The sequence below is a fragment of the Miscanthus floridulus genome, chromosome 17 (assembly GCF_019320115.1).
Source record: "Miscanthus floridulus cultivar M001 chromosome 17, ASM1932011v1, whole genome shotgun sequence".
Lineage (NCBI taxonomy): Eukaryota > Viridiplantae > Streptophyta > Magnoliopsida > Poales > Poaceae > Miscanthus > Miscanthus floridulus.
In genome coordinates this window covers 58,440,252-58,459,329 of record NC_089596.1, presented here as the reverse complement: position 1 = coordinate 58,459,329, position 19,078 = coordinate 58,440,252, and the positions used below count along the sequence as shown (strand labels likewise).

General features: G+C 43.7%; 1 protein-coding gene across 3 annotated transcripts; it reads right to left on the bottom strand.

The window, feature by feature from the left end:
- Positions 1 to 13,330: 13,330 nt before the first annotated feature.
- Positions 13,331 to 19,078, bottom strand: LOC136518467 (uncharacterized). Of its 3 annotated transcripts, none has more exons than XM_066512129.1 (4): positions 18,931 to 19,078; positions 18,696 to 18,834; positions 17,891 to 18,004; positions 13,331 to 13,794 (listed from the first exon to the last, which is right to left on the bottom strand). In XM_066512129.1, the coding sequence occupies exons 2-4, from the start codon at positions 18,738 to 18,740 to the stop codon at positions 13,675 to 13,677; spliced, it is 279 nt and encodes a 92-aa protein (XP_066368226.1). In that variant the 5' UTR covers positions 18,741 to 18,834; positions 18,931 to 19,078; the 3' UTR covers positions 13,331 to 13,674. The 3 variants fall into 3 exon arrangements, with proteins under 3 accessions (XP_066368226.1, XP_066368225.1, XP_066368224.1); XM_066512128.1 differs by having other exon boundaries at positions 18,696 to 18,814; XM_066512127.1 differs by having other exon boundaries at positions 18,696 to 18,767.

Sequence of the window (19,078 nt, the reverse complement as noted above, 5' to 3'; positions counted from 1 at the left end):
TGAAGTGGGTGTACAAGGTGAAGAAGAACACCGCTAGTGAGGTGATCAAGCACAAGGCGCGGCTCGTCGCGAAGGGGTATGTCCAGCAGCCGGGCGTGGACTTCGACGAGGTCTTCCCGCCCGTAGCTCACATCGAGTCAGTGCGGCTGCTGCTGGCACTCGCTGCCTAGGAAGGGTGGCCGGTGCACACATGGACGTCAAGTCCGCGTTCCTCAATGGCGAGCTAGTCGAGGAGTTCTACGTCAGGCAGCCTCCTGGCTTCGTCGTCGATGGCCATGAGGACAAGGTGTTGCGCCTGGACAAGGCGCTCTACGGACTTCGTCAGGCACCGCGTGTGTGGAATATAAAGCTCGATGAGACGCTGGTGGCGCTTGGTTTCAGCCACAGCGCATCGGAGCACGCTGTCTACGCTCGTGGCAAAGGCGCTTCCCATCTGCTGGTGGGGGTCTACGTCTATGGCCTCATCATCACCGGGAACGACGCCAGCGAGATCACGAAGTTCAAGCGAGAGATGAGTGCCAGGTTTAAGGTGAGTGATCTGGGTTTACTCTGTTTTTATCTTGGTATTGAGGTGCGTTAGGGTGGCGACGACATCAAGCTGTCTTAGGCGGCGTACGCGCGCAAGATCCTAGAGCGTGCGGGCATGGCGAGCTGCAATCCGTGCCATACTCCAATGGAGCCCCGCCTGAAGCTGTCTGAAGGTCGAGATGGCGTCTAGAGGGGGGGTGAATAGTCCTTTTTAAAACTTAATCACGTTGGCTAACCGAAATAAGTGTAGAATTAAAACTATCGGTCTAGCCAAGACTACACCCCTCTATCTATGTTCACTAGCACCTTGCAAAGATACTAATCAAGCAACAAAGGTGCCGGGCTAGCTAGAGCTCTCCTAACTAATTCTAGAAGCAAGGTCACACAAACCTATGCCACTAGTACTTTAAGCTACAAGGGAGCTCCTACACATGCTAGTAAGCAAAAGCACAAAGCCAACTAAGCTCACTAGCAATGCTCAATAACAAGGCAACCAATGCCAAATTAGAGAGCGCAATTACTTAGCTACACAAACTAAGTAATGTGACTAACAAGGTTACACAAACCAAATTAGCCACGCAAGGGAGCTACTTCTATGATACACAAGCATGAAGGTAACTAGCAAGCTACACAAGCTAACTAATTACAAAAGCAACAACACAAGCTTAATGTATATGAAAGTAAACGCAAGCTTGTGTAACAGGGATGCAAACCAACGGGAAGAACAAGGTTGACACAATGATTTTTCTCCCGAGGTTCATGTGTTTGCCAACACGCTAGTCCCCGTTGTGTCGACCGCTCACTTGGTGGTTCGGCGGCTAATTGGCATCACCCACCAAGCCCGCACGTCGGGCGCCACAAGAACCTACCCCGAAGGTGAGGGTAGCTCAATGACACGCTTTACTAAAGTTGCTCTTCGCGGCTCCCGCGGGGCGAGCACAATGCCCCTCACAAAGCACTTCTTCGGAGCGCCGCACAAGCTTCTTGCGGGCTTCGACGGAGACCACCACCAAGCCATCTAGGAGGTGGCAACCTCCAAGAGTAACAAGCACCATCGGCTTGCAACTCGATCACCTAGTGCCACTCGATGCAACCTCACGATGCAATTGCACTAGAATCGCTCACTCACACGATCGGATGATCACTATCAAGTATGTGTGAGATGGAGGGCTCCTAAGCACTCTCAAGCATGGACACAAAGTCCCCCAAGGTGCTCAGCACCAGCCATGGCCGAAGGCCACTTCTATTTATAGCCCCAAGGGCTAAACTAGCCGTTACCCCTTCACTGGGCAACTGTCGGGTCGACCGGACGCTCCGGTCGTGTTGACCAGACGCTGGACCTCAGTGTCCGGTCGCCCGATGACAGCCACATGTCACCTGCATTCAACGGCATTCTTCCGATCTCAACGGTCATCTTCTGACCGGACGCAACAGCTTCAACTGACCGGACGCTGGACCTCAGCGTCCGGTCGTTTACAGTAATGTACCGACCTTGACCGAACGCGTCCGGTCGCACTGATCGGATGGAGCCTAGCGTCCAGTCATACTCTAGCTCCTGCGTCACCATGCGTCAGCCTGACTGGACGCGCCCTGCCAGCGTCCGGTCACTTCCAGTGCCAGCGTCCGATGCACTCAGTAAGACCCTGTCTTTTCTGTGTAGGGCGCCGGTGGCACCGTCGGACTGTCCGCACTCTACAGGTGGACACTCCGCCGGTGGAGTTTCTTCACCAAGTTGATCCACATCAACTCCAACTCCATCTCCTTTGTAAATGTGCCAACACCACCAAGTGTACACCACCATGTGTATGTGTGTTAGCTTTTCACAATCATTTCCCAAAAGGATGTTGGCCACTCAACTTGCCACGCCACTCGATCCTAGCGACGATGCAAAGTTAGATCACTCGAGTGACACTAGATGACCGATATGCAAACAAGTTTGCCCCTCTTGATAGTACGGCCATCTATCCTAAACCCGGTCATAAACTTCTCTACACACCTATGACCGGTGAAATGAAATGCCCTAGGTTATACATTTGCCTTGCGCATTCCATTCCATCTCCTCCAATGTCGATGCAACACATGCGCCAACATGATCATCAATGATATGATCCACTTCATATCACCACGTGATCTTGTTGGTTCATCGATCTTGACCTCACTTGCTTTTCACCGTTGCCTTCGTCCATCGGCGCCAAGTCTTGCTCAAGCTTCACCACCACGCGGTCCATCATTCCAAAGCCTTCGACTTACCCTTCACGCTTGCAACCGGTCCATTAAGCTAAGTCTTGTCTTGATCTTCTCCATCTTGATCACATGACTCAATGTCATGTCTCATGTACAATAAGCTCCTTTATCATCACATGTGCGAGCTTTGCAACATCTTCAAGCCATCTTCACCTTCATGGCATATGTTGCTCACACACATGTACCTGTGGACTAATCACCTGTGTATCTCATATAAACACCATTAGTCCACCTAGGTTGTCACTCAATTACCAAAATCACACAAGGACCTTTCACTGTCGAAGGCCAGTACAGCTGTGCCGGTTGATCCCACTGAGTGCCGAGGTCTTGTCAGCCGCCTCCGGTACTTGGTGCATACTAGGCCGGACATCGCTTTCGCCATCGGCTACGTCAGCAGGTTTATGGAGAATGCCACTACTGAGCACCTCAACGCGGTGAAGCGGATTCTACGCTACATCGCGGGCACGATCGACTACGGCTGTTACTACAAGCATGGCGGCAAGGAGCTGAAGCTGCACGGGTACAGCGACGCCGACATGGGCGGCGACATTGATACAAGGAAGAGCACCACTGGCGTGTTGTTCTTTCTTGGCTCCTGCCCCGTGACTTGGCAGTCCCAGAAGCAAAAAGGTCGTCGCGTTATCGTCCTGCGAAGCGGAGTACATTGCAGGGACGACGGTGGCCTATCAAGGTATATGGTTGGCGTAGTTGCTTGTAGAGCTGAAGAGCGAGCAACGCACATCTTTCCTGCTGAAGATGGATAGCCAATCGGCTATAGCCCTCAGTAAGAGTCCTGTTTTCCACGACTGAAGTAAACACATAGATGTGAGATTTCATTTCATTCGGGAGTGTGTTGGAGATGGGAAGATGGACATTAAGCACGTTCGCACTGAGGAGCAGATTGCCGACATTCCGACGAAGCCGCTCCCGCGAGATCGTTTCTGCGAACTACGTATAAAGCTGGGCGTTGTCGAGATCGGCGAGGAACTTCAGGCTTAGGGGGTGAAATGTAAGCAAGGCATGTAATCCTGAGTTCCTGCTTATTTCCTTTTTACAGATAGCGTTGAGTTTGGCATGGAAATTCTCCTCCCGAGCGCGTCCTTGTATGGTATACGTACATGTACATGCACGTATGGTATGGTGGACGGCAAGATTAGCTTGCTTGTTCCTCCCGTATGCATCTTTGTTTTTCCTTTCTTTTACTTTCCAGAATTAGCGTCAGCGTTGTATATAAATAGTTGGCTAATATATTGAGAAAAGTTGTCACAGTTTGTGCAGCACCAAAAACTTCTGAGTCTCGTTTGCATCTTAGGGTTGGTAAGCGAGTTCACCGGAAGAATTCCGGCCGCCGGAGAGAGTTCCGGCTGACATGTCCACCTGCCATCGTGCCTCTTTATGTGTTCCGGCCCAGCTCTGATGAATCGGCTTCGCCCGCCCCCATCATTCTCCACGCGCTGGTTCACCGCCGTCATCATCAAAGACCCCGCCACTACAGCGGCAGCCAGCGGCCCGACGTACTACACCGCGCAGCCCTCCTCTAGTCTCCGTACATGCTCATCAAGTTATCACGGCAGCTGGGCGCGGCCGCGGATTGACGGACTCCAACTGCAGCGGGAACATACATCCCACAGGGGTCTTGGGACTGGCCGAAAGTCCAGAACTTTGAGGCCGGATACTTCGCACGGGGTCCGATCCAAGGTAATGCTAATAGTTGATTTTTCTCTATCCTTCAATCTCAGTGATTTACGCATGCATGAACAAATAGCTCAATCAAAATCTGTTTTATGCAGCACTGCACTGGCGACTTGTTTATGAGTACTGATTTATAACATTGCCCAGTTAATTGTGGTGAATTTGAGTATTGTGTGTATGCCTCTGGAGTCTGGACTGTTTTCGGTGGCATCAGGAATGTATATATGTGAATTTGTCTGCTCCTAACAATTGCACACCTTATAGCACTATCCAGATCCTCGCCCTTTCACTTTAGGCGCTGAGCTGGATGCTGTAGCAAATGATTCTAGAAGCCGTCAAGTTACAAAAATAATGCATATATAGTTAGCTCAAAACGTTGCACAAGGATCACTCACGCCAGGATGTAACATTTTTTCGTTGTTTCCAGGATGTAACTTTTTTCGTTGTTTCCTCTGTAAGACTGATTAGCTGCTGCATGCCTCCTGCTACTCTTCTTCCGATTTGGTTGTCTTCCAAAATGGATTCATTATTAAACGATTGATCAGAAATGCACAGCCAGGTTGACTGTATGTATGGAGATCTAGCACTACCACAATCCCAAATTGCCTGAGTGCCAAAAACCGCCAAGAAAAGGGGTAAAACCGCTAAGAAAATGATTCTTGGCCATAAACCGTCAAGTAAACTCACTCAAGAATAGAAGACAAGGGAAATTAGTTTCTTTGGCGGTTTTGGCACTCAAGAATATGTTGTTGTGTAGGAGTTTCAGAAATTTTCGAACAGATTAACTAGTTTCTATAGTTTAAATGAATTTCTATGTGCTTGTTAAATGTAATTCCGAATCGAACTGCCTGTAGCTCTAGTTAGATTCAAAAAAATAATAAAAATAGATTTTGGATCATACATTTCATTTAAGCCAATATCTTGTAGTTAGACAAAAAAATCATTTGTTTGGTAGGGATAATTCATAGTTCTATCTCTAAATTACCATAAGATATTTATAATATCTAAACTTTCTTAGAAAATTCTACTAACTTGCATGACAACATGGTTTTGGTGTATAATCTTAAAAAGCCAAATGATTTAAACAAAGTGGCACTATACATTGTTAACAAATAGATATAGCTCTCACACAGTTATAACTATATGAGAGATATATCGTATATATGATTTGAAAATTTTATGCCAAGATAGTACAACCATATTATGATCTCATGCCAAATTTTAGGATTTTCAGCCACCATTAAGATATTTGTTTTTCCTATCAGAGTCACCAAAATACTTATAAGCATTTCGTTGGCTGCCAACCTCCAAGAAAATTCAATAACCTCAAGGAAATGATAATTTACTTGATGGTTTAGAATAACACCTAAGGAAATAGGTATTTTTCTTAACTGTTTACAATTACACTCTAGGAAATATGTCATTTTCTTAGAGGTGATTGGAAACCGCCAAGGACATGTCCCTTGGCAGTTTACTTCAACTTGCAAGGAATATATGTTTCACTAGCACCGTCAAGGAAACTATATATTCCTTGGCGGTTTGATTCTGTCCCTTAAGGAAATTCCTAGCACTCAAGTTAATTCCAATTTCCTGTAGTGTAGAAGTGTAAGGGGGTGTTTAGCACGACTCTTCTTGAGGGGCTCGTCCATAGAAGCTAGAGCTATTTTGGAGGAGCCATAATTTGTGACTCCTCCAAAACGGCTCCGGCTTCTCTGCTTTTTACTGAAAAACGGCTCCTCCAGAAAAACGTTTGGCAAGGCTCCTCCGCAGAAACCAGAGCCGGAGTCGAGGAGGAGCCCTGTCAAACAGACTCTAGTTCTGTCATGCTGGTTTACAAAGGAAGCACAAATGGCAAACAAATTACCATATAACTGACCTACAAAAGGCCTCCGGAATGTGATGATTTCCATCCGATGAGGGAGAAGTTATTTCATTGACAATTACTGTATATAGTAAGCAAATGTCATGTTGACTTATTCTGCAATTTATTGAAGTTACAGTCATAGTGTGCATATATATCTTTTTTGTTTGATCTCCAAATGCAGTTCTTTTTTCCGTTGTGCATAGGTACATTAGTCTACGAACTATTGATGTTTTTTTTTGTTACATTTCCATTCTCTTGTCTTTTTTTGTGTTTTATAATGTTAATTTTCTTCCCTAAGTAGCGAGCAATTGCTTCCTCCATTTTGCAGTGGTATAAGCTTGTCCGAGAAGAGGAAAAACATATACACGAAGAAAAAACGTTGGACAAAAAAAAAAAAAAAACAGCCGCATGCATCAGTCTGTATAAAGGGGACATGAACACATAGTGGCATCTGTAATTGGGATGATGGAGCTTTTTTTTACTTCCTACAGGCGTTAGTTATTCATTTCCATTTATGGGAGAATAAAATTATATCAGAACACTGTTTCAGTAGCTATCTACTTTATAGCCAATCTAGCATAGCATTGTCTTCATCAATGTCGCCCTTGGTAAGAAATTCAGGTCCGTTCGATGGTCTGAAATTTGGCTGAAATTGGCTGAAAACACTGTTCCGGCTAAATGGTTATGAGAGAAAAATACTGTTCCGGCTAAAAAAAGAAGTTGAACAAGCCGAATATGGGGTAAGTCGAACATGGCCTCAGAGTTGTAAGACCCTCTGCCTTCCTCACTTAATTAGAGGGTGTTTGGATCCAGTGACTAAAATTTAGGAGGTGTTAAATGTGGATGTCGCATGGGGTGTTCGGATACTAATAAAAAAACAAATTACATAATCCGTTAGTACTCCACGAGACGAATTTTTTAAGCCTAACTAATCCATCGTTAACACATGTTTACTGTAGCACAACATTGTCAAATCATGGACTAATTAGGCTTAAAAGATTCGTCTCGCAAATTAGTCACAAACTTTGCAATTAGTTTCGTAATTAGTCTATATTTAATACTCCATGCATATGTCCAAACATCCGATATGACAGCGACTAAAGTTTACGAGGAGGAACCAAACACCCTCTTAGTCTGTGTGGACACGGCTAGAAACATAGATTAATACTCCCTCCGTTTTAATTTATAATTCGTTTGACTTTTTTGACACCAAATTTGATCACTTCTCTTATTAAAAAATTGTGCAAACATAGTCAAATTTAAGTCATTCTTAAAAAAAATTGTTAATAAAGCAAGCCACAACAAAAAAAGTAATATTTTATATAAATTTTTGAATAAGATAAGTGGTCAAACTTAGAGTCAAAATAGTAAAATAAACTATAATTTGGAACGGAGTTAGTACCTGTATATCTTACGTTTTGGCCTTTTCAAGTTTTAGGGTTCAAGATGCCAGATTAAAGCTATTGACTGCCAAAGGGCTCGTAGCCCAGTGGTTACAAGTGCTTCAGTAGTTGTACTGTGTAATTCTTAAAAACAAAAAGATTAAAGCTATTGACTATGATGAGAATAAAACAAATACCATGTCTTTTTGTCTTAATTTCTAATGACACCACGAAGTTCAGTTCCGTTTAATATTTCTAAAAATCACTTGTCCTGTCTGGTAATATATGGATATACCTTTTTTTTAGCATCACAGGGCCAAAGCAGGAGTATAATCAGCGGCTGCTAATCCCGATAACCAATCTGAGAAATAGTCAAACCAAAACTGGGAGAGCTTCGTGGCCGTCACCATTCGTGCCCAGTGATGGGCCACCGAGTTGGCATCCCTATGCACCCACTCGACTCTAAATTTAATAAAACTCCAGCCTAGCTCTGTAAGGCAGTTCCAATGGTGCATTGATGATAGTTTCTATCCTTATTAAATGACTTGCCACGTAGGCAAAATGCTGACATGGCAACGTAATTAACGAAGAAAGAGAGCAAAAATCATAGAAATGGTTTCTTCATGAAGAAACCAGGTCCACTCTTGACCCAATGCACCAAGAAACCATGAAATCGCCATTGGGGAGAAACCACCAGTTTCTAGGGAGCTCGTGTCGCACTCCCATTGGAGGAAAAGATAGAGTTGGGAGAGAGAAAGATAAAATAGTTATTACTCATAGAAACCATGGGTTGAAAAGCAGTACTTTTTTTGTGCGATATCCTATGTTATAGAAACTACTAGTTTTTTTCATTGGGACTGCCCTAATATCAGAACAGATTCCTCCAACAGACGACCTCATACAAGCACGATCGTCAAGCAAAGTCTTCAAACTGCGGCCATCGATCTCCAGAACGACTCGGTCGTAGCCATTTTCAACTGCCAGCCCAAGCCCCTCCTTTGCCGCCAATGCCTCGGCTGTCAAAACATCCGGACATCATCAAGCCAGCGTGCCGCCGCCGCTTGCGCCAGCCCTAAATGGTCACGGATCAGGATATACCTTAAGATTCTGGCTTAATTAACAAATATTTTATTAGTACATGATTTTTTTTTACTTTATTATGAGCTACCATGTATTTACTGGTGACTTATACGTGGTGTCCATCCACACAGAATTGGTGACTTGAGTGCAGTTATGTTGGCATGAGGTAAAGCGTGAGAAAAAGAAAACCGAGAAAAAATGATATAGAAAAAAAGAGAAAACGACCAGGAAGAAAAAAAAGGAAAAACAAAAAAAGAACAGAGGAAAAACATATACACGAAGAAAAAACGTTGGACAAAATAAAAACAGCCGAAAAAGAAAAAATAACATCCGAGAAGAGACGAAAAAATGCAAAAAAAAAAAAGGAAAAAAAAGGCAAAAACGGCTGAAAAGGGAAAACAGAGGTGAAAATAAAACCGAAACTCAGGTAGCTAGCAAAGTTAGGTGTCTAATCCTAAACCGGACGACAAAAACTCTTGTTTAAGAGACGAAAAGAAAAAAAGTCTATTTGATATTAGTTAATATAGTTTTTCTTATAATTTTAAAGAGAAGAAAAAAGAAAAGTGAAACGGAAAGGCGTGAAAAAAAACGAGAAAACAGACGGAAAAAGAAAGAAGAAAAAATAAGATTGTCCACCGCACTGCACTCAGTTCTACTACGCGTCCACACTCCACACCTGCGCGCTCGTGCCAGCACGCCCCCACCCGCCTCTGCGTTTCGCGCGCCCACAAGGGGCCCGCACCACCCGGACGCCACCCGCACCGCAAGACCACGCGCAGGGACCGCTTGCGCCCCTTCCGCATCTCACATGCATTGCAATATGTGCAACACCCGATCTACTTTAAAACATCCACATACAACATTTGCAATATACATCTGACGACAGATAAAACACTTAAAATATTCGTATGAAACACTTGCAAAAACACATGAAAAACACTTGAAACCATTGCAAACATATGCAATATGCAGATAAAACACTTGCAACATACGTGTGAAACATATGCAACGGCCCCATTCGGCTGACCTTAAAAGTTGGCTTGTTTGGCTTTTTTTTTCAGCTGGAACAGAGTTTTTCTCTCACAACAATTCAGCTGGAACAGTGTTTTCAACCAAATTCAGCAAAGCAAACGGAGCCAACATCCAGATAAACACACTTACAACATGCGTCTGAAAAAACAGTTGAAACATTGGGAATAGAAGCTCGCAACATATGGAGCATTTCGGTCTACTTTTTCAACATCCATATGAAACACTTGCAACATACATCTGAAACACCTGAAACATACGCTTGCAACACGCGTTTTTCACCCCACTTCTTCTGGACGACGCAGAGCAGAGCGGAGAACGACCAATTCTGACCAACCGGTGGCCGAGGATGCTGGCACGGTCTGGCAGCAGTCAGCTGCGCCTGCGTCGGGCCCAGCCAGCGATGGCCCCCTCTCCTGGCCACCTGGCCACACACGGTGGCCAACGCCTGTGCGGTGGCCGGTGAGCGCGATGGAGAGGGAGGAAAGCGAGCATCTAGCAGTCGCGCGGGCGGCATCGTGCAACCGGGCACAACGGCATCTTGAGCTAGGACGCTTGTTGTGGAGCGGCGAAATCCGAGGCATGAAGGGCGGGAGTCGCGCGTGATCACGCGTGCTCTCGTACGAGCAGGCAACGGCTGCGTTTCCCGTCTAGAGGAAGGAGAAGAGGAGCTGACGTTCGGGCCCGCATGTAAGAGAGAGGGAGGGAGTAAGTGGGGTGGCCGGTTGGGCTGCTGGCCAGGCCTAGGCAGAGGGAGTGAGTGTAGAGCGGTCCATCTGGACGAACAGATGTCCGCTTCGTAGCATTCCTAGAAAAATTACACATGCGGACTTGAAAACAAGAAAAAACGACCAAGGTAATGGTGGACCAGAGAAAAGAAAAAAAAGAGAAAAACTTTCGAGAAAAAAGTAAAAAAAAAAACAAAAACTGCAGACACGGTGACAGACAGAAAAAGGAGGAAATGAATAAGAAGCATATCAACCTCTTATAAAGTTAATCCCCACTATAAATATATCTCAACATACAAGTCATTCACATTATGTCATACTAACTATCCACATCACCTCTCACTAATAGCCATGTCATCCCACTAAATTTCAACATCTCAATTGCTATACCACATATATCATCTTCATTCAATTTTATTCTAAATTCTTTACAATTTCCACAGCAACGCACGTGGCATCTTCTGCCTATAAGAAAATCAGCCGCTGCCTAGTCCTAGACGGATGACTATGACAGACCACATAATTAATCCTTAAATGCTATATGCAAGAAAAAATATTAATCACTTATAAAAAATTAATAGGGGATTGACTTAGCTTAAATGTGGCTACAGTGCATATCTATTTGGCTTATGTTGGTTTATTGTGAGAGAAAAATATTATTTATTTGTTAAAAAATACTGTTGAAGTAGTGCAGTAAAACATAGCCTTAGAAGACAAGTCATATGCTCGCATGGCCCAAGGCGTGTCGTAACACATATGAGCTCGGTCTTTTCAGCTCCAAAGGATCGGACCGTGGGACGGAAGAAGAGAGGTGAAAATACGAGGAAACCATGAAAGTGAGAAGAGCGGGGTAGTGAGCGGTGAGACAAAATTTTGATCTTCAATAATATTATTATATGTTAGGTATAGCTGAATCTGACTTAGTGATTTCGGTACCTAACATAATATATTCCACTATATATATTTTTTGCGAGACCTAGTTACAAACGCATATGCTCAATATTGAGTAACATAATTAGGCATCTAGTTGATTGCTTCTGATATTAACCTTCTGATAGAGATATGTACTTGAAGAGCGAGAATTTCTTTCTTACTCCTCTTATATCTTGGTCTGTTGTCCCTCCTATCTGACCCATCCGTGTCTGTCTATTTCTCTCTCTCATCCGTCGTCTCATCCCTCACACTTACCCTTCTTACTTTGAGTTTGGAGCTACAAAGCAATTGCTGGCGCCACAGCACTCATGTTAGGCTTGGCCACCTAAGTGTTTTCGTGTTTCGCCTTCCACCTTTTTAAAACTTATTAAAACATGTCCGCACCATAGCCATCTATTTAAGTTGAGTTATTCTCTTGCTAATTTTTCATACGGGTTAATCATTTGTATCACACTAGCATTTATTATAGGCGTTAAAATTTATTTGTTTTAAGGTGGGCCAAACCCAATTAAAATCTACAAAAATAGCTAGCACGTATTATGTACATGAGCACCGCGCAACAAATTATATGCACATTGCAACGCATGAATATGTTTGCTAGTCATAGCAGAAAAAAACGAAGAAAATGGACCAACAGGACTTTTAATTATACGCCACGCAGGTCTCGTTAACTAGCTAGGCTATAAGGCCTTGTTTGGATGTACTCATATCCACCTCAATCGTGTGTTGGGGTTGATTAGGATGAAACTTAGTTTAATTTTCGTTCTAATCCACTTCAACACACGTGAATTGAGGTAGATATAAACATTGAAACAAGTCTGTTAGTGGCCTGCCCAACCCCCACCTAAGTACGAATGAGTTCACGGTGGTTGAGTTTCCCAACCAAGCATCCTCTTCTTTGTTTCCTCCCTAGCTAGTGAGACCTCGTTGGCTAATTTCTAGCTGCCTTGAATCCAAATGGGCAGCTAAAAATGAAGCCATTAGTCGATAGAGAGGCTAAAAGGGGCTAAAAGTTGAAGATCAACCTAGTTGACCTCAAACACGGTGTCGTGTCAGCTCCGCCTCGCTGTAGATCCGATCGCCTTATCCTTCCATCCAATCACCATGGTAGTGGATCCGGCTGCCCAAGCTATCAATCCAGCTATGCCAGGGCAATGGCTAAAAGCAGCTCGAAGTCCTTGGGCACCAGAGGCCAAAGACATAGGCATCAAAGATGGCGTGGATGCAAGACACCCGAATGCCAACATCTCTCGCCGCCCACCCCTGTCGGCTTCATCTCCACCAACCGCACCACCTCCTCCGCCTCTAGCGCCACGTCGCTGCCTCCTCCAGACATATCCAGCCTCGACGCTGCACCACCTCCGACCTAGCGAGGGTCAGCCGCCACAACCACCTCCAGCCCAACCAATGGCGGATCTAAGACAAAGTTAGGAGTGAATTCTTCCATTACCATCTATCTCTAGCCCCTCCTTTCAAGCTTTCGTGGATACCAATTTATAGGAGGGGCTCCTATTTCGAGTAGTGGTAGCGGGGGCTAGAGTCCACCCCGCCCCAGTGCTAGATCCATTGGCCCTGGGAGCACCAGCCACCACAGCCTTCGCTTAAGCAACTTCAAGGCTACTCCATGTGTGGTGAGAAAGAGAACAGAGAAATGAGGGGTAGAGAAGATGGTTCTAGGTGAGAGGACAAAGACAAGGGTAATTGTGGTCGGTTGCTAGGTATCTACACAACTATTAGCCAAAGATCCAAACAGCCCCATCAAATTTTAGCTGCAGCTAACAATTAGCCCTAGCCAACCAATCAGAGCCATAGCAACAGTTCAGGCAAACATGACTATTCAAAACACAGTATTCACCTGGGATCTTTATCTTTATATACAGCATTTGCATTTTTTTTTTGAAGAAATAGTTCAGGCAAACATGACTATTCACCTGCGATCTTTATGTTTATATAGACAGCATTTGCATTTTTTTTGAAGAAAAATACAACAGCATTTACGTTACTGCCCCCCTGAATAAAAAAGGATTCAAACATGAAGCAGGCAGGCTGTCACGAAAGAAGCTAAAGCAGCAGAACAGCAGACAGCTATGAACAATGTTCCTAACAGATTTACATTCCTATAATGCAAGTAGGCCTCATCATCTGGAGTTCTGAACGATACAATCTTCTCACAGAGCTGGATAATTTATGAAGCTTAGGAGATTTCGTTCTTGTCGCTTTTCATCGTTCCAGAGGAAGACGGTTCGCCACTGGAAGCCGGCGAGGCAGCAGCCTGTTGAGGCTCCTTCAGAGAAGTGGGCATTCCTGAAACTTCCTGGGGAAAGAGAAAGCAAATGATGTATGTTATCATTATATGAGCCTTTATGGATCACAGCAAGCATCAAGAACAAATGTGCACTATAGAATAGGAAAAAAAAAAGAGACAAGGAGAAACAACTCATAGTCGAATCTTATTGTTTACCCAAACAAATTGCATATCAATTTATAGTCATTACACCAACTAAAACCCATGCAACTTGGAACCCCAAACCAATCGTGCAGTTTACACAAGAGTTAGTCACTGGTGCGCTGACCCTAGTGACATGCATCTCACCTTATGCACTACAAGCTGAGGAACTTCTTTATCACATAGCCTGAATACGAAGGCACACAAATTTGACAATAGAACCACACCATTTTAATTTCTGAGTCGTCCCAATTATGTTTAAATGCACTGGAAGCTTAAATTACTAAACAGTGTGCCACATGCATGTTCGTCACTGATGTTCTGACCCTCTAATGACACGCACCTCACCTTTTCCACAGTGCGACGTGAACAAGATCATCATCTCAGAGTTTTTCTAGCAAATAGTTCCTTTTCTCATTCTTTTTTGAGACTCAATCTTGTATATGTTGAGTTACTGGCTTACAGCTAACAATTATAATAAATCATAACTTGAGTTTGGAAAAGTTAGATCAACAGACAAATCAGCTAACTGCCTCAGGTCCCAAACAAGCAACACAACCAACAGACAAGAATGGAAGGGATCTGACAAGAGATAAATCATTTGCTGATAGTGAAACAACATAAAAGCAACTGATATGATCCCAACAACTCAAAGCAATTAGCAAAATGCCATAGAAAAAAACTGAGCCCGTAGGGATAAACAAGCTAAGATTGAAAGAACAAAGTGGTGGAAACTGAAAGGGGAGACGTCAGAGGTATTTAGGGAAAGGGTTATCAAAGAGGGCTCTTGGAAGGAAGAAGACGACATAAACAACATGTGGGACAAGATGGCAACCAACATTCGGAAGGTAGCCTCAGAGGTGTGTGGAGTAACCAAAGGAAGGGGACGCGAGGCTAAAGATACTTGGTGGTGGAACGAGGAAGTCCAAAGGGCTATTAAGGAGAAGAAAGAATGCTATAGACGCTTGTACCATGACAGAAGTGTGGACAACATAGAGAAGTACAAGGTGGCAAAGAAGACTGCAAAGCAAGCTGTAAGTGTGGCAAAGGGTAGAGCGTACGAGGATCTTTACCAACATTTGAGTACGAAGGAAGGAGAGAAGGACATTTATAGGATGGCTAGGGTTCGTGAGAGAAAGACACGGGACTTCAACCAAGTTAAGTGCATTAAGGATGAAAGGGAGCATCTCTTGGTGAAGGAGGATGAGATCCGACATCGATGGCAAGAGTATTTTGACAAATTGTTCAATAGTGAGAATATGGACACAACCTTTCAGTTGGATGACTCTTTTGATGACACCAATAGGCGCTTTGTGCGGAGAATCCAAGAATCTGAGGTCAGAGAGGCGTTGAAAAGAATGAAAGGAGGTAAGGCGATAGGACCGGATGGTATCCCAATCGAGGTGTGGAGATGCCTCGGGGACATAGCTATAGTATGGCTAACCAAGCTGTTCAACCATATTTTTCGATCGAACAAGATGCCTGATGAGTGGAGGAGAAGTATATTGGTACCGATCTACAAGAATAAAGGGGATATTCAAAGTTGTACGAATTACCGGGGAATTAAGTTGATGAGCCATACTATGAAGCTATGGGAGAGAGTTATCGAGCATCGCTTGAGAGCAATAACGCGGGTCTCTATGAACCAATTTGGTTTCATGCCCGGAAGGTCAACCATGGAAGCCATTTTCTTACTAAGACAGGTTATGGAGCGATATAGGGAGAAGAAGAAGGATCTACACATGGTTTTTATTGACTTGGAGAAGGCTTATGATAAAATACCAAGGAATGTTATGTGGTGGGCTTTGGACAAACATAAAGTCCCAACGAAGTACGTCGGGCTCATTAAGGACATGTATAATAATGTTGTGACTAGAGTTCGAACAAGTGATGGAGACACGGATGACTTCCCGATTAGGATAGGACTACATCAAGGGTCAGCTTTGAGCCCTTATTTGTTTGCTTTAGTGATGGATGAGGTCACAAGGGACATACAAGGGGACATCCCTTGGTGTATGCTTTTCGCGGACGATGTAGTACTAGTTGATGAAAGCCGGACAGGAGTGAACCAGAAACTGGAGTTATGGCGGGAGACTTTGGAGTCCAAAGGTTTTAGACTCAGTAGAACTAAAACTGAGTATATGAGATGTGACTTCGGCACTACTACTCGGGAGGAGGAAGATGTTAGTTTGGAAGGTCAAGTAGTGCCTAGGAAGGATACCTTTCGATATTTAGGATCAATGCTACAGAGGGACGGGGATATTGATGAAGATGTTAGCCATAGAATCAAAGCAGGGTGGATGAAGTGGCGGCAAGCGTCTGGTGTCCTATGTGACAAAAGGGTACCACAGAAGCTAAAAGGCAAGTTTTATAGGACGGCGATTAGACCTGCTATGTTGTATGGTGCAGAATGTTGGCCTACGAAAAGACGACATGTTCAACAACTAAGTGTCGCGGAAATGCGTATGTTGCGTTGGATTTGCGGTCATACAAGAAGGGATCGAGTTCGGAACGATGATATACGTGAGAGATTAGGGGTAGCGCCAATTGAAGAAAAACTTGTCCAACACCGGTTGAGATGGTTTGGACATGTGCAACGGAGACCCCCAGATGCACCGGTGCGTAGCGGAATCCTAAGTCAGGATAGTAACGTGAAGAGAGGCAGAGGAAGACCGAAGTTGACTTGGGTAGAGGCAATAAAAAGAGACTTGAAAGGATGGAATATACCCAAAGACTTAGCCTTAGATAGGAGTGCTTGGAAGACAGCTATTCATGTGCCTGAACCTTGATTGCTTCTGATGGGTTTCAACTCTAGCCTACCCCAACTTGTTTGGGACTTAAAGGCTTTGTTGTTGTTGTTGTTGTTGTTGTTGTTGTTGCATAGAAAAAACTGAATCAGGCAAGAATCTGTATGATAGAAAAACAAAATAAATTAAGGCTCACCAAGCTTGTCACGATCAAAATAAATCCAACTCCTCAAACCCCTCTTCATAGCTCACCAAAAAAGATTAAGTGGATGCTTTCTGTATATTTTTTCAAATACGCAGGAGAGCTGCGCATCTTTGTATTATAGAGGAAAAAATGGCCCGTATACATTGCCAACTCATGCCAGTACCATACATGAGAAGGTTGGAAACACTTTACAACACAATTACTCGAAAAAAACTTTTAATGACCAAACAGCAAGGCAAAGACTCATCCAAAAGCTCCTACCCTATGCAGTCCGAGAGCATGAAGTTTCTTAGCTCCAGCTAGGCACCAAAGCTTAAACTCATCTCTAAACTGTCACAGAAACTCACTAACAGAAGGGGAGTCTCCACAAAGACACAGGCATTATGGTGCTTCCATAGCAACCACGTGATCAAAATGATGAGAGAATTTGCTCCTTTCCTGTGTTCATGCTATCTGTATATATAGTTTGACCCAACTTAGAATAGCCAGTTGATTTTATGAAATTACTACTGGTTGCAACAAGTACTTTAAAACAATGGTTATATTCAAGAGTTGCCATTGCTCAGGATGGAGATGGTGGGAACAATGGGAATACTAAAAACTTTTCATCTGTTTTTTTGTACAAATTATGAGACCCATCTATGAACAACCAAAAAATACAGAGGGGAGGTGCACACATGACAAGAAGATAAAGCAGAACGTTTTATAAAACATAGATGACTGGTTTTGGGGATAATTTTAACCTTTGCTTGGACTAGCCGAGCAACCATTATTATCGCTTACCCTTTCTCACTAAATATGTAGAGGCACCTCTCAATTTTAGTATCTAGACACAATAAAATACATTGGTGCCAGCAAATAGTCATGCAAACAACAAATAAGAAGGAAACTAACAAGAACAAAGCATTTATCTACAAGGGGAACACTTCTTCGCAAAAGAAAAGCATATGATAAATTCCTAAGATAGAGGAACCACAAAGGTCAACCTTGATTATAATAAATATAAATATACCTTCATAAGATGCAACCTGAGATCAGTCGGGCGAACATCCTCACCAATGCAGACCATAACAAATTGTGAATAGTGAAAAAGAACATCTGCAGCAGCTTGCTTCTTTTGTTCAGTCTGCATCACATCACTCACTATAAGAGCACATACAATCACAATTCAGAGTAAATTTAGACCTATATGGACGTGACAAAAAAAATGCTATGTTATTGTGGATGATATTTGCATCCTCTACAAAACCCCATTATGCTAATGCAGTAATGCCACATGATTCAACATCATGATCTAGTCAGAGTCCAATGTAACTCAAAACAAATATGTATTTATAGTGCTATAAGTATTTCTTCTTTTTGCGAAATTACAATTATATATATCCAGCTCTAATACCCTAGGCATTAAAGTTTTCACTATCACCCAAAAATACGTTGACAATTGATTTTTTGTTTCCATTCAATCTAATCACACCCCAAAGGAGTACAAAGCTACTAAACTTTCTCAGAACCATTGTATCCCTAGAATTTGTATAAACGAAGTCATCAATCGAGAAATCTACCCAAGTACAAGTAGAAACTAAAGGTGAACTCATCCAAAAAAAAAAAAACTCCAGTTCTACCTTACTACCTAAATATCCTGCCCTATATATAGTAGTTAAATATGTTCACTTGTTCATCCACCATCTAGCAATTATCAATTGCTCAATAAGGCCATAACTCCACACGTGTCCAAACTAGTACAATTTGATCGCAATAGTAAGTGGGGAAACAAAACAAAGCAACAGCCAGGAAGAGAGCAAAGAACTGGAACCTACCTCGTAGTCATCCTCGACGGCCATAGAACTGCTCCGCGCAGCCATTCTTAATCTATCTCCAATCTCCTTACTCTGTCACGAGGAGGACGTGAAAGCGGGTTAGGCAGAGTCTGGTTGATGTGGGAGCACGGGGATTCAGCTAATTACATCAGATCCGAATACAAATAGCTTACATCAGGGTTTGGGTGTTCTGTTTCGCACAAGAAGAAGGGAAGACAAGGTGGCGGTGGCATACCTGGTGGGTACTCGTCGCCGGCGAAAGGCACGATGAAGACCTTGGCACCTGGCGTAGGACGGAGCGGCGGCGCACCGCCAGTCGTCGCCGCCACTCGCCAGAAAGAAAGTCGGAGAGAGAGGGCGCGCGGGGTGACTGGAAGAGGCAG

Excerpts from the sequence above, each read along its gene's own strand:
- LOC136518467 (XM_066512129.1), bottom strand. The coding sequence starts at position 18,740 with ATGGCTGCGCGGAGCAGTTCTATGGCCGTCGAGGATGACTACGAG. Across the intron at positions 18,005-18,695 it reads CCGTCGAGGATGACTACGAG|ACTGAACAAAAGAAGCAAGC; the intron begins GTAGGTTCCAGT and ends GATGTGATGCAG. Across the intron at positions 13,795-17,890 it reads TCAGGTTGCATCTTATGAAG|GAAGTTTCAGGAATGCCCAC; the intron begins GTATATTTATAT and ends CTCTTTCCCCAG.